This window comes from Sciurus carolinensis, chromosome 18 (assembly GCF_902686445.1).
Source record: "Sciurus carolinensis chromosome 18, mSciCar1.2, whole genome shotgun sequence".
In the NCBI taxonomy this organism is placed as follows: domain Eukaryota; kingdom Metazoa; phylum Chordata; class Mammalia; order Rodentia; family Sciuridae; genus Sciurus; species Sciurus carolinensis.
This window is the reverse complement of record NC_062230.1, coordinates 4,750,489-4,769,784: the sequence shown is the minus strand read 5'-3', so window position 1 is coordinate 4,769,784 and position 19,296 is coordinate 4,750,489. Positions and strand designations below refer to the sequence as shown.

Sequence of the window (19,296 nt, the reverse complement as noted above, 5' to 3'; positions counted from 1 at the left end):
GCCAGCCTCTTGTTTTCTACCAGCGAGCTGCATTCCTAGCTCAGACCTTTTCTTTTTTTTTTTGGTGTGGGGGTGGTACTGGGGATTGAAACTCTGGGGCACTCCACCACTGGGCCACATTCCCAGCCCTTTTTTATATTTTATTTAGAGACAGGGTCTCACTGAGTTGCTAAGTGCCTCGTTTTTGCCGAGGCTGGCTTTGAATTTGTGATCCTCCTGCCTTAGCTTCTCAAACCACTTAGGTTACAGACGTGTGTCACCTCACCCAGCTCGCCCCAGTCCTTTTTGTTTTGAGATAGAGTCTTGCTAAGTTACCCAGGCTGGCCTCAAACTGGTGATCTTACACGTGCGAGCCACCTTGAGGCGGACCTCTTGTATTTTACGTTGAGAGTGCATTCATAAAGGTCAGAGGTGAAGGAAATTCCCCGGTAAGTGACTGACCTGGCTTCTGTCTACACAAGGGGCTGAGCAGCAGCTAGTGGTGTGGCGCGCATGCCAGCCCTTCTGGCTTTGGCTCTAGGAGGACCAGAGCCTGTGCCTGCTGCTGTGCCCTCTGGGGAATGCTGTCTGCTGGCAGATTCTTTCTGGAAAGGGAGAAGGGGAAATATAGTTGCCAGGTGAGGAGTGTTGGGAACGCTCCATGAATGGTCTCCCCTGACCCTTGTCCAGAGAGATGACCTCTTGGCATGGGCCAGGAGCAGCCCACTGGAGTTGGCACTTTCCCTCTTAAGCGTGGCTTTGCCATCTTGCCTGAAGGGCTCCAGTGATGAAACTGGACTGTCGCCTATTGGTGTGGCTTCGTCCCCTTCCTGTCACACTGTGGTGACACCATGACAGCTGTGTGGCAGTTTAAGAGAGAAGGGAGACAGCAGTAGGCAGAAGATTGTCCTGATTTCACGTCCTGACTGGTGGTGGCTGTATGACTCGGAGAATCATTGTGTTTGTAAAATGAGGACACATTGCCCTTTTCTCCTGCTGGGAGATTAAAGGAGAAGTGAGATTATGAATAAATATGTTTTTAGAAATGATGACAGTATATTCTAAGCAAATGTCTTATGGAAAAGTAACAGGCCTTTGTTGTCTGTTTTGACTGAACCATATTTTAATGCAGATTTCCTTAGACTTGTTTATCCAAGAGAAGAACACAGCCTCAGCTCTCAGGGAAGGTGCCTCTCCGCAATCTAGCCACTCGTCTGTTTGGTAAAGCATTTTCTTATTCTGCCTCCAGTCATCCAGTGCACCCATTTCCAGAAAGCAGAATCTTGTTTTGAAAAACAAAATTCTGTTAGTTCACAGATATGGGGGAATAAGTGTAAGTTGATTTTTATTTCTTGTTTATTTGCAGTATTGGGGATTAAACCCAGGAGGACTCCTGCCAAGACACATCCACAGTTCTTATTTTTTCTCAAGTCTTGTTATGTTGCCAAGGCTGGCCTTGAACTCAAGATCTTCCTGTCTCAGCCTTCCAAGTCCCTGGGATTACAGGTGTGCGCCACCGCACCTGATTTTTATTATAAAGCTGTATTTCCTAAGTATGTATTCTTCATGACTTGTTCAGGCCTAGGTCTGACTTGGCAGTTAATTCTTTTGGTAGCAGCTATTAAATCTAGATTGCAGAGTCAGGAAAACAACTCATCCTCTTGAACAGCAGGGGGCCTTTGCATGTGTGCAGGCAAAGGAGCATGCATGCTTGCAGCCTGGCAAGTGCTCTGAACGTTGGTTTTTTGGTTTAAGGTATTCAGGTGTTTTCAGTGAGCCAATGTACATGCAGAGATGTTTTTAGATTCCCATTTATGTTTCTAAAATTTTTCCATCATCCTTGTATATTAACTTCATTTTATCACTTGCTCTGCTAAATTGGTTATTTCAACTAAATTGAAAGGGATATTTTTTAACAAGTGTCTTATTTGCTTACAGTTTATAGGAAACCAGATTTTAAAACTTTGTTTCAGATTTTGCCTTTGAGTGTGTTTATGTGGATTTTGTTTTCTTGGTTTTTAATTGTACTTTGGTTACACATACTTGTTGTGAAGTCTGTAAGTTCACTATTAGTGACCCTACAGTAAGTTCACTATTAGTGACCGCACAGTTCATGGGCATCAAGTGTGTCCACTTTGTTGGGGGACTGTCACTGCTGTCCTATCTCGAAAACTTAGCATCATTCCACACTGGAATTCTGCACCTGTCGATCATTCCCCTTGGCTGCCTCTCCCCACCTGCTGGCAGCCACCCTTCTTGGACTTGGAGTCTTCCAGGTACCACACGTGTGGTCTGTCCTGGTGTCTGACTTCATTCACTTACTAGCACAGTGTTGCCAGGAGTCCCCGTGTGGAAGGCCAGTGGTGCTTTGTGCCTGCCCAGCACATTGTCCACTCACTTACAAATGGACCCTCGGGTTGTTTCACCTTCTGATGAATTATGCTGCTGTGAATTAGGTACACAGGGATTTGCTGGAACTCCTGCGCTCATTTCTTTGGATGTATATCCAGAAATGAAATTGCTGGATATGTGATGATTCTGTTTACTGTTTTTAGGACCTGCTAAGTTGTTTTCCCCAGCAGCTGTGCATCATTTTGCATTCCAAGCACCATGCATGAAGGTTCCAGTTCCTGTACATCTTTGCAACAGTTAAATATTTTCTTTTTATGCATTGTTTTATAGTGTTTGAAATTCATCAATACTTTGTTGATACCAGAGTATCAGAAAATGTTCCCTAATGAGAATATTATGCTTTATGATAGAAGAATCTTAGAGTTACTTGAGGCCTTGCAGATTCTTTTCTTCCCTAGTGAGAAGAAACTGTTCACCCAGACTCTGTAACTTCACCCACTCTTTTCTGCATCAGCATTTGCCAGGGAGAAACAGAACTTTGTGTCTCTCGCTGTGCTGAATTGGCGTAGTCTCCCTGGCATATGAAGTGCATCTCCTCTTCCTTCTCTTGCTGGGAGAATTTGGACTAGTTCTGGGTGCCCTTTGTTTCATCTAGAATTTTGGGTGGGCCCCCGGGATTGGACCCAGAGCCTTGCAGGTGCTGGCAGGTGCTCTACCACTGAGCTGCACCCAGCCACCTGTGTGTCCTTTGGGTTTAGTTTGGGTGTGGTGCTGGACTAAGTTAGTTCACAGAAGTAATGGTAGATGAACTGTTAATGGACGGGGTCTCTGGGATAAAGGTTTTGGGGAAGCAGATGACTAAGCAAGCAAAGCCAGCTTGGTAGTCTGTGGCCCTTACAGTGCTGACATAGGCTGGGACCCGGTTTTCTGTCACTCACGCCCTCATTGCTTCTCTTGCACAGGGATCATGGCCCAGGTAGCGATGTCCACCCTGCCTGTTGAAGATGAGGAGTCTTCGGAGAGCAGGATGGTGGTGACCTTCCTCATGTCTGCCCTCGAGTCCATGGTGAGGTGATCTGTGGTTCTGCCATAGTTGGATAGATCGGTCTGTTGGATAAGGTGGATTTGTTTATTATAAAACATTAAATTTGATTTTTACTTTTAATAAGAATAGGGTTTTTTCTTAATTGTTATAGATTTAAGCTTTTTAAACTACATTTTATTACTGTGCTTCAGAATGTTCTTGAATATTTAAGTATTTACACTTGTTGCCAGTTATTCATGAATAATCATTTTGTTTTTGTGTTAACTTTGAATTTCATAGTATTTGAAATTATTCCAAATAAGTTTATATATTTGAGTATGCTGCTGGTGTTTTATTGTATCTGTATGAAGAAGGTTACTCAAATTTTGGACATAAGGTTCATATCTCTTCTTTATCTTGTTTTTTAAAAAATATTTTATTAGTTGTTGTTGAACCTTTGTTTTTATGTGATGCTGAGAATCGAACCCAGTGCCTCACACTTGCTAGCTCTGCCACTGAGTCACAACCCCAGCCCCTGCCTTATCTTGTTTATGCATTTGTACGATTGTTTCTGTTCTGCTACTGTTGATTAAGCTGTGTACTTTTTTTTTGTGGTGGTGGTGCAGGGGACCAAACCCAGGGCCTCATGCATGCTAGGCAAGCATTCTACCACTGAGCCACATTCCCAGCTCATGTGTTAACTCTTTACTTCAAAAGACAAAAGCAAACAAAAAGAACAACTATAATGAAATTTTAAGTACTATTCTTGCTGTATTTTTATATTTCTACAATTGTTGTACATGTACAATTCGTTTATTATGGTTTTATAGGCATATAGCTAGAGGTACAATATTTGATTTAAAAAGGATCAGACTTAGGTATTTCTGGTTTTTTGGGGGTTGGGGGTAGTACTGGGGATTGAACTTGACCACTTAGCCACATCCCCAGCTCTATTTTCTATTTCATTTAGACAGGGTCTCCCTGAGTTGCTTAGGGCCTCACTAAGTTGCTGAGACTCTGGCTTGGAACTTAAGATCCTCCTGCCTTAGCCTGAGTTGCTGGGATTACAGGTGTGCACCACTGCGCCTGGCAGATTTAGGTATTTCTAACAAACTAGAATTAAATATTCCAAGCTGGAGCAAGTTGTCCATTTTCCCTGTCTTAAGACACTAAGTGGCTGACCAGATTGTACCTAACCTTGGACTCAGTGTAGTAGTGTCGGTAGATTCTCTTTCTCTCTTGTCTCTCTCTTTTTTTTTGGTATTGGGGATTAAACTCGTGTGCCTAGTCACTGAGCCACATCCCCACGCTTTTTTAAATATTTTATTTAGAGACAGGGTCTCACTGAGTTGCTAAGTTGCTGGGGCTGGCTTTGAACTTGTGATCCTCCTGCCTCAGCCTCCTGAGCTGCTGGGATGCGCCTTTGAGTCCGACTGGTAGATTCTCTTTTGTTTCTTATTAGCATGTTGTTTTCTTCCTTTATTGTTTTGGGATGTGTGTGTGTTTCTGTGTGTTTGGTGGTATTTGACATTTAACCCAGAGCCTTATGTGTGCCAGGCAAGCACTTTACCACTGAGCCAAATCCATAGCCCATTCTTTTTACTCTTTTAAGAATTATAAAAAATTGGGCTGGAGTGTAGTTCAGTGGTAGAGTGCTTGCCCAGCATCCGTGACACCCTAGGGTTGATCCCCAGCACCACAAGGAAAAACATTAACAAAGTTAACTCTTTAAAGAAAGAAAATTAAGTGGACTGGGGATACAGCTCAGTTGGTAGAGTGCTTGCCTTGCAAGCACAAGGCCCTGGGTTCAATTCCCAGCACCGCAAAAAAAAAAAAGAAAGAAAATTAAGAACAGTTCATGGTTATATGCTGTAATTTTATGAACATCACTTACTTTGGCTTTGTGATCATATAACCATCTCCCCTAATTTTTTTTCTTTTTGGTAAGGTTTATTTTGGACTTTTAACCTATTTATCAATTCCCTTTGCTTTATCCACAGCTAAAGCTCTCAGTTCTTTACACCCACTTGTTGTACCAAGTTCTGTTTTTTGGGGGTGGTGGGGATTGAACCCAGGGGCACTATATCACCGAGCCACATCCCTGTCCCTTTTTATTTTTCACTTTGAGACATAGTCCTCACTAAGTTGCTTAGGGTCTCGCTAAGTTGCTGAAGCTGGCTTTGAACTTGTGTTCCTCCTGCCTCAGCCTCCCAAGCAGGATTACAGGTGTGCACCCTGCGCCTGGCTGAACTAAGTTCTTGACTGACTTGTCTGAGTGCTGAAGAGACCAGGCCAACTTCATCCTTCTCTTGGCCCCTGTGTTTCTTTGTTCTAACCCTTAGATAGTGAGTACATGGATCGTGCTTTGCTGTTGAGTGAGTACTGGTTTTGGTGACAGGGTTGTTGTCTGGGTGTGGATAGCACAGTAGGGAGGCACCCTCACCCTCCCAGCCTAAGCAAGCAACATGACTTTTATGCTGGAGAAAGCTGTTGGCTCACCTCTATATCAGGAGTTCTGTCTCTTGTTTTTTTGTTTTTGTTTTTGTTTTTTCAGTCTTGGGGATCAAACCTAGGGCCTCAACTTGGTAGCTATACATTGAGTTACATCCTAGTCTCCAGAATATTTCTGATGTTTTAATAGCTATAAAGTTATTTATTTATTATCATTATTTATTATTTATTCAGGGTTTTAAGGCAATATTATATAGAACTAATTTCCACTTAGAAAATTAGAGTAATTATTATATAATTTCCACTTCAAAAATTAGAGAGTTATTATTATATAAATCAAAAGCAGAAAAAAGCTAGGTTTCAATAAATGATACTGAGGCTGTGAGGGAAAGAAGGCTTGTGTTTGGAATTCATCACGTTCCAAAGTAAATTCTAGATTAAAAAGCAATTACTTTAAGACAGATTTAAAGACCTAATACTGTAGAAAGATGGGCAAAGGATATGATGATTTACAGTATTGGTTATGATACGAGGCTACCTTTTAAAAGTTTTTAGCATAGTTGCATAGTAGCATTTGGTAGAATGAGGTGAACCTTCTTAGAAAGCAAATTTCAGTAGATGTTGAGAATCCTGTTTACTTCCAGTATTAGTTCTCACTCACTTTCATGGCACTGACTTTTTTTTTAAGTCTTTTTTATTTTTACAGACTGCATTTTGATTCATTGTACATAAATAGGGTAGGACTTTTCATTTCTATGGTTGTACACCCTGTAGATTCACAGCATTCATGTAATTGTACATATACATAGGGTAATACTGTCTGTTTCATTCTACTCTTTCTGAGCCCCACCCTCTCCCACCCCATTTTCCTCTACATCATCCAAAGTTTCTTCATTCTTCTCTTCTTCCCTCGTTATATATTGTCATGCACTTATCAGAGAAAACATTTGGCCTTTGGTTTTTTGGACTTGGCCTATTTCACTTAGCATATTTTCCAATTTCACCCATTTACCAGCAAATGCCATAATTTTATTCTTCTTTATGCTGAGTAATATTCTATTTTGTATATATACCACAGTTTCTTTATCCATTTGTCAATTGAAGGGCATCTAGGTTGGTTCCACCATCTAGCTATTGTGAATTGAGCTGCTATGAACGTTGATGTGGCTGCATCACTGTAGTATGCTGATTTTAAGTCCTTTGGGTATAAACTGAGGAGTGGGACAGCTGGGTCAAATGGTGGGTCCATTCCAAGTTTTCTGAGGAATCTCCGTACTGTTTTCCGGAGCGGCTGCACCAATTTGCAATTCCACCAGCAGTGTATGAGTACGTGGCACTGACTCTTGAGAAAATCTTTCAAGTTGTACTTGAATGTACTGTTACCAGATTATTTTTGCAGCATTATTTTTAGGAAGGAAAATGGAATCTACCTGCTATTTAAGTATGTTAGCACTAAATGAATCATGGTATATCCATAAAATGGGCCTTTTGTTTGCTTTTTGAGGTGGGTCTTACTGTTTTGCCCAGACTGGCCTCGATCACCTGGGCTCAAGTGATCCTCCTGTTTCACCCTCCCAAATAGCAATGACTACAGGTGCCACCACCAGACCCTGCGTCTAAAGTGTGCATGTGAAGTCAGTGGGTAGCGTACCCACTCTGTGGCTTCTGTTGAGTATACACTCCTGAATACTTCTGGGAGGGGGAGTTGTGTAGTGGTTTATGGGTGGGATTTAGCCCAGCCATTGATGGGGACCCTAACTCCCAGACCCCTCCAGGGTTACTCCATCAGCACACAGCTCTGCCCACTCCTGCTCAGCTGTGATTGGGAGCATTCCCAAGCAAGAATCTATGCAAATCTGATTTTATTAAAGAATCTTATCTCTAACAGTTCTAGCAGAATATTTCTGCTTTATTCCTTAAAAATTCTGTGTTTTCTTCTGCTTGGAACTAGTTACAAAAACTACTTAGAAAGATAGATACACAAAATGCAGACACTTCTGTATATAATATTTAGACAGGAACTTCCCCTGAGTCTTGATTATGTATTATGTATGGTGGCGCACGCCTGTAATCCCAGCGACTCGAGAGGCTGAGGCAGGAAGGTTGCAAGTTCAAAGCTGGCCTCAGCAATGGCGAGGCCCTAAGCAGCTCAGTGACACCCTGTCTCTAAATAAAATACAAAACAAGGCTAAGTATGTCGCTTAGTGGTTGAGTGCCCCTGAATTCAATCCCCAGTACCAAAAAATAAGAGTTTTAAGTTTTAAGATGGTTACGGTGGTACATACCTGTAATCTCAGCAATTTAGGAGGCTGAGGCAGGAGGATTGCAAGTTCAAAGCCAACCTGGGCAACTTGGCAAGGCCCCATCTCTAAATGAAAAGTAGAAAAGAAGCCTGGGGATGCAGGGCAGTGATTGGGGCCCAGGTTCCATCTGCAGCAGCGAGCAGAGGACAGTTCAGGTGTTAGCTTTTTGTGTTGAGCCTGCAGAACTGTGTTCCAACAGCTCTTGATGCACAGCGTTGGCTGCTTGTGTTGCAGTGTAAAGAGCTGGCCAAGTCCAAGGCAGAAGTGGCCTGCATCGCCGTGTACGAGACAGACGTGTTCGTGGTGGGCACCGAGAGGGGCCGCGCTTTCGTCAACTCCAGAAAGGATTTCCAGAAAGATTTTGTAAAATACTGTAAGCAATGTCTTTTTTTCTTTAGTATCTTGTAAATTTTAAACATACTTATAAGTAAGACGTCATATTTTCTTTCTGATGTAGAAAGAGATTTGTACTAAAAAAAAAAATCACTCCCTGACAGTGTTGTGGAAACGGTTCCAGGTGCTCAGAGTGAGTCGCTGACCTGGCGAGACGCTGGGCAGATCCTGAGAGTTCAAGGGAAGGGCAGCTGTCTTGCGCCTCGTCCCAGGTGCGGGTTGCTCTGCTCTGGTGGAGCACGGTAGGAGAGCACAGAGGCTCTGAGTTGCTCAGGTCCCGCTCAGGTGCACCCACTGTCCTCCTCCCTTCCCTCCCTTGAGACCTGGCCTTGCCCGTGCCAGGCAAGGCTCTTCCACTGGGCCACTGCCACCTCTGAGCAGGTGTTCCTTCAGCTCAGCTCGGGAGGTTCAGGCCTGTCAGGATGTGCATCCCTTTGGCTCTTCCTTCCTTGGTCTCTGCTTGGCGTGTGGGAAACAAGTGTCTCTATGGAGCTGTGCCTGAGTGCCGTGCAGAGCGAAGCGTGCTCCCCCGTGGGCGTGCCTTGCCCAGGTCTTCTGGAGCTTGTCTTCTTCCTTCAGGGGCATAGGGACTTGGAGCGAGAACAGTAGGTGCTGACCCTTGCAGACCTGCACAGCCGGGTGTTCTAGTGTTCAGCCTGAGGCTGCACGCCCCGGCCACTCTGAGCAGCGTGTTGCTAAGCGTGGAAGGAGACGGAGGAGGGAGTCTTTACAGCCACGGCACAGGCCTCTGAGATCCAGGTCACGACCCAGGTGGCAGACCAGGAGTGAGTAAAACAGGCCTAACTCCTTAACTTAGGTGCTCAATTGCATTTTTACTTCTTTTAAAAAGCTATGTCTGAGGGATGTAGCCCAGTGGTGGAGCCGTGAAGCCTCACTTCTGGGGTCAATCCCCAATATCACACACACACACAAAGGGCACATCTAGGGCTGGGGATGAGACTCGGCAGGAGTGAGGCCTTGGGTTTGGGCCCCGGCACACACTAGGGGAGAAGCACCCACCTCTCCCCAGTGCTCTGTGCCTTTTCACTCCCGGTGTGATTCTCTGAGATTCATAGTAGTGATTCATTTAAAAAAATTGTCAGTATTTTTTATATTTAGAGAAACTTTAAGGCCTTGATTGTGTTTATGTATTTAAGTTTATACTAATAATGCTGCTTTGATTATGTGTGCATCAGCTGCCATCTGTCCCGTGAACACTCTGACCCCTGGCAGCTGTGCTCATATTCTCTCTGGAATTCTTGCTCACTCAGACGGTGCTCCAGGGGTTGGAAGGAAGCATTACGGGGATTATCTGCAGCCCTTTGGTGTCCTACCACTGAGCACATCCCCAGCCCTTGCGATTTTTTATTTTGAGACAGAGTCTCATTAAGTTGCTTAGGGCCATGCTAGTTTTTCGAGGCTGGCCTTGAACTTGATCTTCCTGCCTGGGATTGCAGGCGTGCCCCACTACACCCCTCACCCCCATTTCCTAGTATTTGCTGGCATGGAGAATGGTCTTTGGATGCTACTCTTAAGTTCCTAATACAGGTAGTCTTCTTCAGTCTAGGATGGAGTTGTGTCCCAGTAATTCCATGGTGAATTGGACGTACTGTAAGTCCAAACTGCATCTGATACACTTGACGCCCTGCACCGGGTTCGTCCAGCCTACCTCAGACCTGCTAGGCTAGGGCACTTTGTATGCCCAGGCTGCCCAGCTGGGCAGAGTCACCTCCCACCAAACCTGTGTCATGCGAAGTGTTGACTGTCTGGTGTCATCTATTAAACACTGTGTTGGAAACGAGCAGTGGTTGGGGCACAGCTCCATGCCTGGAGAGCTGGGGCGAGCGGAGCGGCGGGGCTGTGTCTGTTCTCAGAAATGGGTTTTGCAGGTAAGGAGTGGCAGAGGTCTCCTGAGACCTAACTGGGAGGACTCTGAGTCAGTTTCAGAACATCTTCAAGAGAGTTGAGTCCCTCTCCTTGCATTTAGAGAAGTAATGTCCAATAAATATATGTCACTCACATAATTTTAGTTTTCTAGTTGTGACATTAAAATATAGAAAAAGAACTGAAATTGATTTTAGTGCTTTTTTTGGGGGGGGGGGTTTAACCAGGGTTTGAACTCAGGGGCACTTGACCACTGAACCACATCCCCAGTCCTATTTCATATTTTATTTAGAGACAAAGTCTCCCTGAATTGCTGAGGCTGGCTTTGAACTTGTGATCCTCCTGCCTCTGCCATCTGAGCTGCTGGGATTACAGACATGCACCACCATGCCCAGCCATTTTAGTGATTTTTTTAAAAATATTTTTTAGCAGTAGGTGGACACAATACTTTTTTTTATTTATTTTTAGGTGGTGCTGAGGATTGAACCCAGTGCCTCACACTTGCCAGTCAAATGCTCTGCCATTCAGCTCCAGCCCCACATTTTAGTGATTTTAATATATAACACATTATTTCCACATGTAGTGGAATGTAAACATCTTGATGAGGTGCTTCTGCATCTGTTTTACTCTCGTGTGCAGGGCTTGAACCAGGGTGAGTGTGGGCTCTGCGATTCTGCCTCCGCTCTGTACCTGGCCCCTGCTCCGAGGCCGGTGCCGTGTGCTCACCCTAGTCTCGCCACATGCCTTAGGTCTAGTGTACCTTTGTTTGACTTTGCAAATCTAGAATTTTTTTGGTGTTGATTTAAATTTTTAGCTGATAAATTATTATCTTTTCTTTTTAAAATTGCTAGTAGCTAATTTGTAATATTTTTAGTTTACACTTATGTCAGTTGGTTGCCATTTCATATAAGTTTCATGCAAGTCTTTTAGATTTTTAAAAGTTTCCCCTTTATCCTTGTCTTCTTCATATAACAATCATAAGTGTTAGAATATAGGAAAAATATTCTTAATAACAGCCAGATAGTGAGATGAGAGTCATGGACCTTTACATCATTTATTATTTTACAGGTGTTGAAGAAGAAGAAAAGGCTGCAGAGATGCATAAAATGAAATCTTCAACCCAGTCTGGCCGGCTGAGCGTGGATGCTGTAGAGATTGAAACACTCAGAAAAACAGTTGAGGACTATTTCTGCTTTTGCTATGGTAAAAGAAGGCACTTTGATTTTTGTGAAGATCCGTCATGTAGGCGTTTTCTAAATGGCAGATTATGTGGTTGGTTTAGCAGGTTTAGGATGCATTCTGGCAGGTTGAATAGATTAATTTCCAGATATGGGGTTAAGGTAGAGCAGCCTACTTCCCATCTCCATTTTCCTGTGTGTGTGGTGCTGGGAGTGGATCCAGGGCCTTGTGTGTGCTAGGCAAGTGCTATGCCACTGGGCCACCTCTCAGCCCTCCGTTTTCTTCGTTTTGGTACTGGGGATTGAATGAACCCCGGGCGTTTACCCACTGAGCCGCATCCCCAGCCCTTTTTTACTTTATATTTGAGACAGTTTTGCTAAGTTACTCAGGGCCTCACTAAGTTGTTGAGGCTGGTTTTGAACTTGTGATCTTCTTGCCTGTGCCTCTGGAGCCACCACTGGAACCTCCGTTTCCATTTTAAAGGAAACCAGAAACAAATGTAGCTGTTAGAGTTGTTCTTTTTTGACCAGAGTGGTGATCTCCCCAATTTCTTGCAAAATTACCCTTTGTTAATCATGTGTTCTGCAAAGTCTTTCAAAGAAAATAGTCAAAGGGGAGGATACAGGTAAAACCGTACTCTGCAAATTGTGTTTTCTGGCATCTGTGGGCTCATTGCCAGGTAAACCAGACAGGCTGACAGAACACACTTGTGGTTGAAAGTTGAACTTACCTAGTTAAGTTTTCAGTCAGAATATCAGCTTCAATTTTTCATGTTATCTGATGGTAATAATGGGATTTGTCAGGTTTCTATGTGCTGAGACTGACTTATGTTTGACCAGAATATGTTAAACCATCTTATGACAAAATGTGATGAGAAATCAGCCATTTTTGTTCTCCTGTTATGTAAGTTTAAGGGTTAAATATATTATATACTTTACATTTGGACCCTTTTTGGATTTGTATCATGTTTAGAACTTTAACATGGGTCTAGGATCCTGTAGTAGTTCAAAGTAATTTTGAGTTGAGGTCCTACAAAACACATGAGGAGTGCCATTCATCAGACTGTGACAAGCTTCTGACAGTTCAGTGCCTTACTCTCGGTCATGTATTCCCACAGGGAAAGCTTTAGGCAAGTCCACAGTGGTGCCCGTACCGTATGAGAAGATGCTGCGAGACCAGTCGGCCGTGGTAGTACAGGGGCTTCCAGAGGGAGTTGCCTTTAAACACCCCGAAAATTATGACCTTGCAACCCTGAAGTGGATTCTGGAGAATAAAGCAGGGATTTCATTTATCATCAAAAGGTGATGTGCTTTCCCCCATCTGGCCCATCAGCTATTTATTCACATAAAGTTGAATATTCACCTTGTTTTAATATTTTTTAAATTGTTTACTGCAGATGTTTATATTTGTGCTTTATAAGAATGTTATGTATTCATACGTAGTTTTTATTTTGTTTTAATGCAGACCTTTCCTGGAGCCAAAGAAACACCTAGGTAAGTGACTGCTTGGTTTACATGACAGCCAACTGGATTTCTAAGCCTTTTTTGCCAGATTTTAATACACGATAATGCTTTCTTTTTTATATTCTTTGAGACTCTGATTTAGGACGTTTGGCAGTGGTGCCTTATGATAAGCCCATGAGAGATTCACGACCTGAAAAAGCGGAGGATGGTATTCTGTTCTCTGCCCAGTTCCTCTGCTGGACCCAGGGTTTTGTTCGCAGATTATAAGATCACACACTGAATCTGTCCTCCTTGCTCAGAATTTGAGTGGGATTTTAATTTACCTCACGTTCACTGAAATGGCAAGGCATTGCTGGACAGCAGGGACAACACCCAAGTGTACGGCACTGGCGGCCGTCTGCCCGATGAGGTGGTGGTGAGGAAGTGACTTCCGCCGCTGATGAGGGTCAGAGGACGTGCTGTGAAGCATGGCAGAAGCAGGGCTCCCTCCAGCTCAGGAAGGGCTTCACTGAAGAACAATAGACGCACCCTCAAAGAAGGAGAAGGATTTCAGCAGGACTTCTTCAGCAGCATGTGACCATTGATTCCATTCAAAGAGAAAGTCCTCTTGCCCCAGCCTCCTGCATTTCTGGGATTATAGGTGTGGGCTGTGGGGCCAGTTACTTGAGACTTTTGGAGAATAGATAACCAGTGTCATTGGAAACCTCTAATCATAAAAGAATGAAAGGAAAGAGCCCTATATGTATGCACACTCACACGTGTGTTTTATTTTCTGTTAAACAGTCTTTTAGAAAAAATTTTATAATGGTGAAAAAATTATTAATTTTACAGTCCTGGAGATTGAACCTGGTGCATTGTACCACTGAGCTATATACCCAGCCCTTTTTATTTGTTACTTTGAGACAATGTCTTCCTAAATTGCCCAGACTGGCCTTAAACTTATGATCTCCCTACCTTAGCCTCTCAGGTAGGTGGGGTTATAGGTGTGTACTACTGTGCCTGACTGAACAGTATTGCTCTCATCTTTATTAAGCTGTAATTGAAAACTCCATGATGTGAATTTGCAGTCTTTAAAATTTTAGAACAGGGTCGCGGATGTTGCTCAGTGATGAGAATGCTTGGCTACCATGTTTGGGACCCTGGGTTTGATCCCTAGCACCACCAGAAAAGGAAAAACAGACGAACAGAGTGTACATGAGGTGGTGGTGTTCACACCTGTAATTCCAGCTACTCTGGAGGCCCAGGCAGGAGGATCTCAAGTTCAGGGTTAGCCTGGGTAACTTAGTGAAACCCTGTCTCAAAATAAAAAATACAAAGGCTGGGGATGGGGCTCGGTGGTAAAATGTGGCCTGGTCTGTGTAAATATTACAGTAGTAGAATATCAACATCCACCCTTTTGAGATGAGCCTTTTTTTTTTTTTTTTGAGTATGATTCACTGAGAGGCAGCAATGATTGTTGAATATATCAATAGTTCCTTGAGGGGCTGGGGATATGGCTCAGTTGGTGAGTGCTTTCCTTATAAGCACAAGGCCCGCCCTGGGTTCAATCCTCAGCACTGCAAAAAAAAAAAAATAGTTCCTTGATTTTTAACAACTTACCACCTCTTTATCCATTCTATATTTGAAGAACATGCCAGTTGTTTACCCTGTTAGCAGTAATGCTGCTGTGACCGTGCTTGAACATGTTTTAGTCTGGACATGTACCTTCATTTCTTTTGTACATATTTGTAGAACTGGAATTGCTGGGTTTACCCTCAGAAAATGAGACACTTTTTACCGATGTGGCTCTACCATTTTCTGTTTCTACCAGCAGTATGGGTGTTCCCGTTTCTCTGTATCCCTACTGGCTTGTCTTTATTTTAGCCATTTTAATGGGTGTGAAGTAGTATCTCATCTTGGCTTTGATTTGCATTTGATATGATGGTGGTGGTGGTGGTGGTTGAACCCAGACACTCTCTTCTACTGTGCTACACCCTCAGCCTTTTTATATTTTATTTTGAGACAGGTTCTTGCTGAGTTTCTTATGGCCTTGCTAATTTGCTGAGGCTGACTTTGAACTCAAGATCCTCCTGCCTCAGCCTCCCGAGCCACTGACATTATAGGCATGTGCCTGTAAGGTTTTTGGTCTCACCTTAGATCAGTCTATTTTTTTCCCTTTGATTGGGCATTGAAATCAGGGCCTTGTACTGCACCCTAGCCCAAGTCTGCAGTCTCTTGGTTTAATGTGTGTGTGTGTTATATGAGGGGGTGGTGTTAATCAGTCTTTGTGTGTGTGTGTGTGTATCCAGTTATTCCAGAACAAGTCAGTGAAAAGACTGTCCTTTCTCCCTGTGTTGCCTTGGCAACTTGGTTGGAAGTCAGCTGACCCTGACTCTCTATTTCTGGGCTTTCTATAGAGAACTGTGCTGTATGAGCATCAAGACAGTTCACGTCTTCTTTGCAGTCTGAGCGCCTTTATTTCTTGCTTATTGCCCTGGCTGGAATCAGTATCAAACAGTAGTGTGATAGTGGATACCTTGTTCTTCGTGTCAGCAGGACTATTAGGTTGGTAGTTAACTGACCTCTCTTTTTCTGTATGCCCTCTTGATCTTAAGAGAAAGAAGATTTATTTGTCACATTTGTTAAAAATTTAGATTTAAAATTTTTTGGTTTTGCAGTGCTGGCAATTGAACCTGGGACCTTGGCAATGGTAGGCAAGTACTATACCATTAAGCCATGTCCTCAGCCAGGTTTTTTTTTTTTTTTTTTTTTTTTTAATTTTAAAAATTTGTTCTAATTAGTTATACATGACAGTAGAATGCACTTTGATACATCACATATGAATGGAGTATAATTTTCATTCTGGTCATACATGATGTAGAATCCCTCTAGTGTATAATTATATATGTACATAGGGTAATAATGTCTGATTCATTCTACTATCTCTTCTGCCCCATACTCCTGCCTTCCCTTCACTCCCCTCTGCCTAATCCAAAGCAGCTCTGTTCTTCTGTAGACCCCCTCGCCTCTTACTGTGAATTAGCATCCACACACACATATCAGAGAAAACATTTAGCCTTGGGTTTTGGGGGATTTGCTTATTCTGCTTAGCATATTCTGCAGCTCTATCTATTTACCAGCAAGTGCTATAATTTCATTCTTCTTTAAGGCTGAGAAATATTCCATCATGCATGTATGTGTGTGTGTGTATGTATATATATACTTTTTTTTTTTTATCCATTCATTTGTTGAAGGGCACCTAAGTTGGTTCCATTGTTTAGCTCATTGTGAATTGAGCTGCTATAAACATTGATGTGACTGCATCAGTAATAATATGCTGATTTTTTTGTTTTTGTTTTTGTTTTTGTTTTTTGATGTGCTGGGGATTGAATCCAGGATCTTTTGCATTCAAGGCAAGCACTCTATCAACTAAGATATGTCCCCAACCCAATGTGCTGATTTTAAGTCCTTTGGTTATAAACCAGTAGTGGGATAGCTGGGTCAAATGGTGCTTCTATTCCAAGTTTTCTGAGGAATCTCCATACTGCTTTCCAGATTGGTTGCACCGATTTGCATCCCACCAGCAATGTATGAGTGTGCCTTTTTCCCCACATCCTTGCCAGCATTTATTGTTTGTATTCTTGATAACTGCCATTATGTCTTTTATATCAGGGATTGAACCCAGGGATGCTTAACCACTGAACCACATCCCCAGCCCTTTTTCATTTTTTATTTAGAGACAGGGTCTCACTGATTTACTTAGGACTTCACTAGGTTGTGGAGGCTTGCCTCAAATTTATGGTGCTCCTGCCTCGGCCTCCCCAGCTATTGGGGTTACAGGCATGCACCACCATGTCCAGCTTAGATCCACTCTTAATAACAATGTATATCATCATTTATACACCAGCAGTCTTTTTCTGGCTTCTTCAATGAGTGGTATATTTTAATATGAATTTCACTGACAAAAATAAAAGCATTTTCATAAAGAGAAAAGTGCTGGTGGGTTTGCGGTTGAAAGGCTGTCAGATGATTGTTGTCTCTGCATATTCTTTATGGAAGAACTAATATACTGTTATGTTGCTAATACACTACTTCTAATCCAGCCCCCGCCCCCAGATTATGCAGTACGAAAAGTCTTTGGAAGTATTAGTCATGTTTGCAGTGTTGGGAAGACCTAAATTTAATTTCTTTCTTGTTCATAGGTGGTCGTGTGATGGTAACAGATGCTGAAAGGCCCATACTGTCTCCAGGTGGAAGGTAAAACATGCCTTCATCAGTGCTATTAAATTGCTGCGGGCTGGGGAGATAGCTCAGCTGGTAGAGTGCTTCCCTCACAATCATAAGGCCCTGAGTTCGATCCCCAGTACCGCAAAAAAAAAAAAAAAAAAAAAAAAAAAAATTGCTGCACTCTGTGCTGTTATTAGAGTACTGAAGCAGCTCAAAGTTTCATATGCAGTCAGATCACCTGGGGAGCTTGTGAAAATGCCCTCTTGTGAAAATGCCTGGAGGTTGTGACTCAGGGTGTGTCCTTGGTGGGACTGGTGATGGTCAGCCCCGGGAACCCACTTGGGTACTGTGAGTGTCTCTCACCCCACACAGCTTGATCCCTATCTCTTCCTTCTTTCAGTTGTGGCCCCATCAAAGTGAAAACTGAGCCTACAGAAGATTCTGGTATGTACTAGTGCTTTTAGAATCAACTACAGAGTTAAAGAAGAATGTCCTTTAATTTACAAGGTTGTATAAAATAAGGTTATTGAGGTATAATTTATATATTGAAAATTTACCTGCTTTTTTTTTTTTTTTTTTTTTCTTGGTATTGAGGAGTGAACCCAGGGTTGTTTCACCACTGAGCCACATCCCCAGCCCTTCCTGTTTTTTTTTTTTTTTTAATTTTTTTATTTTGAGACAGGGCCTTGCTAAGTATTTTAGGCCCTTGCATTGCTGAGGTTATCCTTGCACTTGCTGTCTTCTGCCTCAGCCCTGCCGCGCCCTGAGGTTACAGGTGTGCACCACCACGCTTGGCCAGAAGTAACTTCTGCAAGTATTTTTTTAGTCTTTTTTTTTTTTTTTTTGATGGTGCTGGGGATGGAACCCAGGGCTTCATGCTTGTTCAGTGAGCACTTTTAATTTGAGATGGATTCTTGTTGAGTTGCTGGAGCTGACATCAAATTTGTGGTCCTCCTGCTTCAGACTCCAAGTCACTGGGATTACATTTTTTGCCACCATTCCTGGCTCGCACATGTTTCATTTTGATGAAATTCTGTTTTTCAAGTTTTTCTTTCAGTGCTTATGCTTTTGCTGTGTGTAGAAAATGTTTGCCCAACCTAAGGCCACAAATACTTAAGCTTGGTTTCTTCATGAAGTTTTATCATTTTAGTTTTCACGTAAGACTTAGGATCCATTGTGAATTTCAGTGGCTGTGAAGTGAGTGTGAGTTCTTGGTTTTGCACGTGGAGGACCAAGAGCACTTGGGAAGGCCTCCTACCCCCACGAATCAGGCTGGTGTTTTCTCTTTGGCACCCTCCGTCCTTTCCTAGAGCCCTGATGCCGACATTTCTGCTCCCGTGACTGCCTTTCGCGTGGGCTTAAGGTTCAGTCTTACTTTTGGTGCTAGGGAGGATCAAGACGTAAGTATCTACTCCTTTTCTCCTGATGCTTCGGCGCCTCTCTCCCTTGTTCCACGTGGCTGAGTTGCGTTCTGCTGTTTAAGCTGTGCTGGATCTGAGCACGATTGTGGTCACTTCACTTGTTACTTGCTTTCTTGCCTTGGTTCATTCCTAGAGCACAGGTGTTTTGATGATTTAGAGGATAGCTCTTCCTGATTTGATCACAGTTTTGTTGGAACCACCTCTTATTCTCCCACGTCTGTGCTGAGAGTCAGTGATGGCAGCTTCATCCTTTGCAGTACAATTTGTCACGTAAAGAGTACAGTGTGTTATTACTGCAGCATAGTTGGTACTGTCCTTTGGGACTGGGAAGGACGGTGTTTACTTATTAAAGGAAGGCACAGATCGCACAAACCGCCATGGGTTACAGGTGGGGTGCAGGAATGCCAGTTGTCTAAAGCACATTTTCACGTCTTGGCGCAGTAGTGACATCTTGGGTCGTCCTCCTGCAGGTGGTGGGAAGCGGTTGTCATTAACGTCTTTCTCGGTCTCCAGTGCTGCAGAGCCCGCCTGGGGACCTTTCACTCTGCTTTCAGATGGTTCAACAAACATCTTACACAATGGCTCCAGAGGCTGAGGCAGGAGGATCCCCACTTCCAGACCAGTCTCAGCAACTTAGCAAG

At 43.2% G+C, this 19,296-nt stretch overlaps 1 protein-coding gene across 12 annotated transcripts in view; it reads left to right on the top strand.

The window, feature by feature from the left end:
• The window catches only part of Gtf2i (general transcription factor IIi), a 95,761-nt gene that overhangs the window by 20,850 nt on the left and 55,615 nt on the right, over positions 1-19,296 (top strand). For 3 of the 12 annotated variants that reach the window (XM_047533694.1, XM_047533691.1, XM_047533693.1), the window contains exons 1-8: positions 2,562-2,627; positions 3,294-3,397; positions 8,344-8,482; positions 11,455-11,589; positions 12,683-12,866; positions 13,030-13,058; positions 17,210-17,264; positions 17,635-17,678. In XM_047533694.1, coding sequence (XP_047389650.1) covers positions 2,594-2,627; positions 3,294-3,397; positions 8,344-8,482; positions 11,455-11,589; positions 12,683-12,866; positions 13,030-13,058; positions 17,210-17,264; positions 17,635-17,678 — 724 coding nt within the window. In that variant the 5' untranslated portion in view covers positions 2,562-2,593. Of the gene's footprint in view, positions 1-1,111; positions 1,201-1,345; positions 1,486-2,534; positions 2,628-3,293; positions 3,398-8,343; positions 8,483-11,454; positions 11,590-12,682; positions 12,867-13,029; positions 13,059-17,209; positions 17,265-17,634; positions 17,679-19,296 lie in introns of those variants that run through there. The other 9 variants (XM_047533698.1, XM_047533700.1, XM_047533701.1 and 6 more) reach the window with 6 other exon arrangements.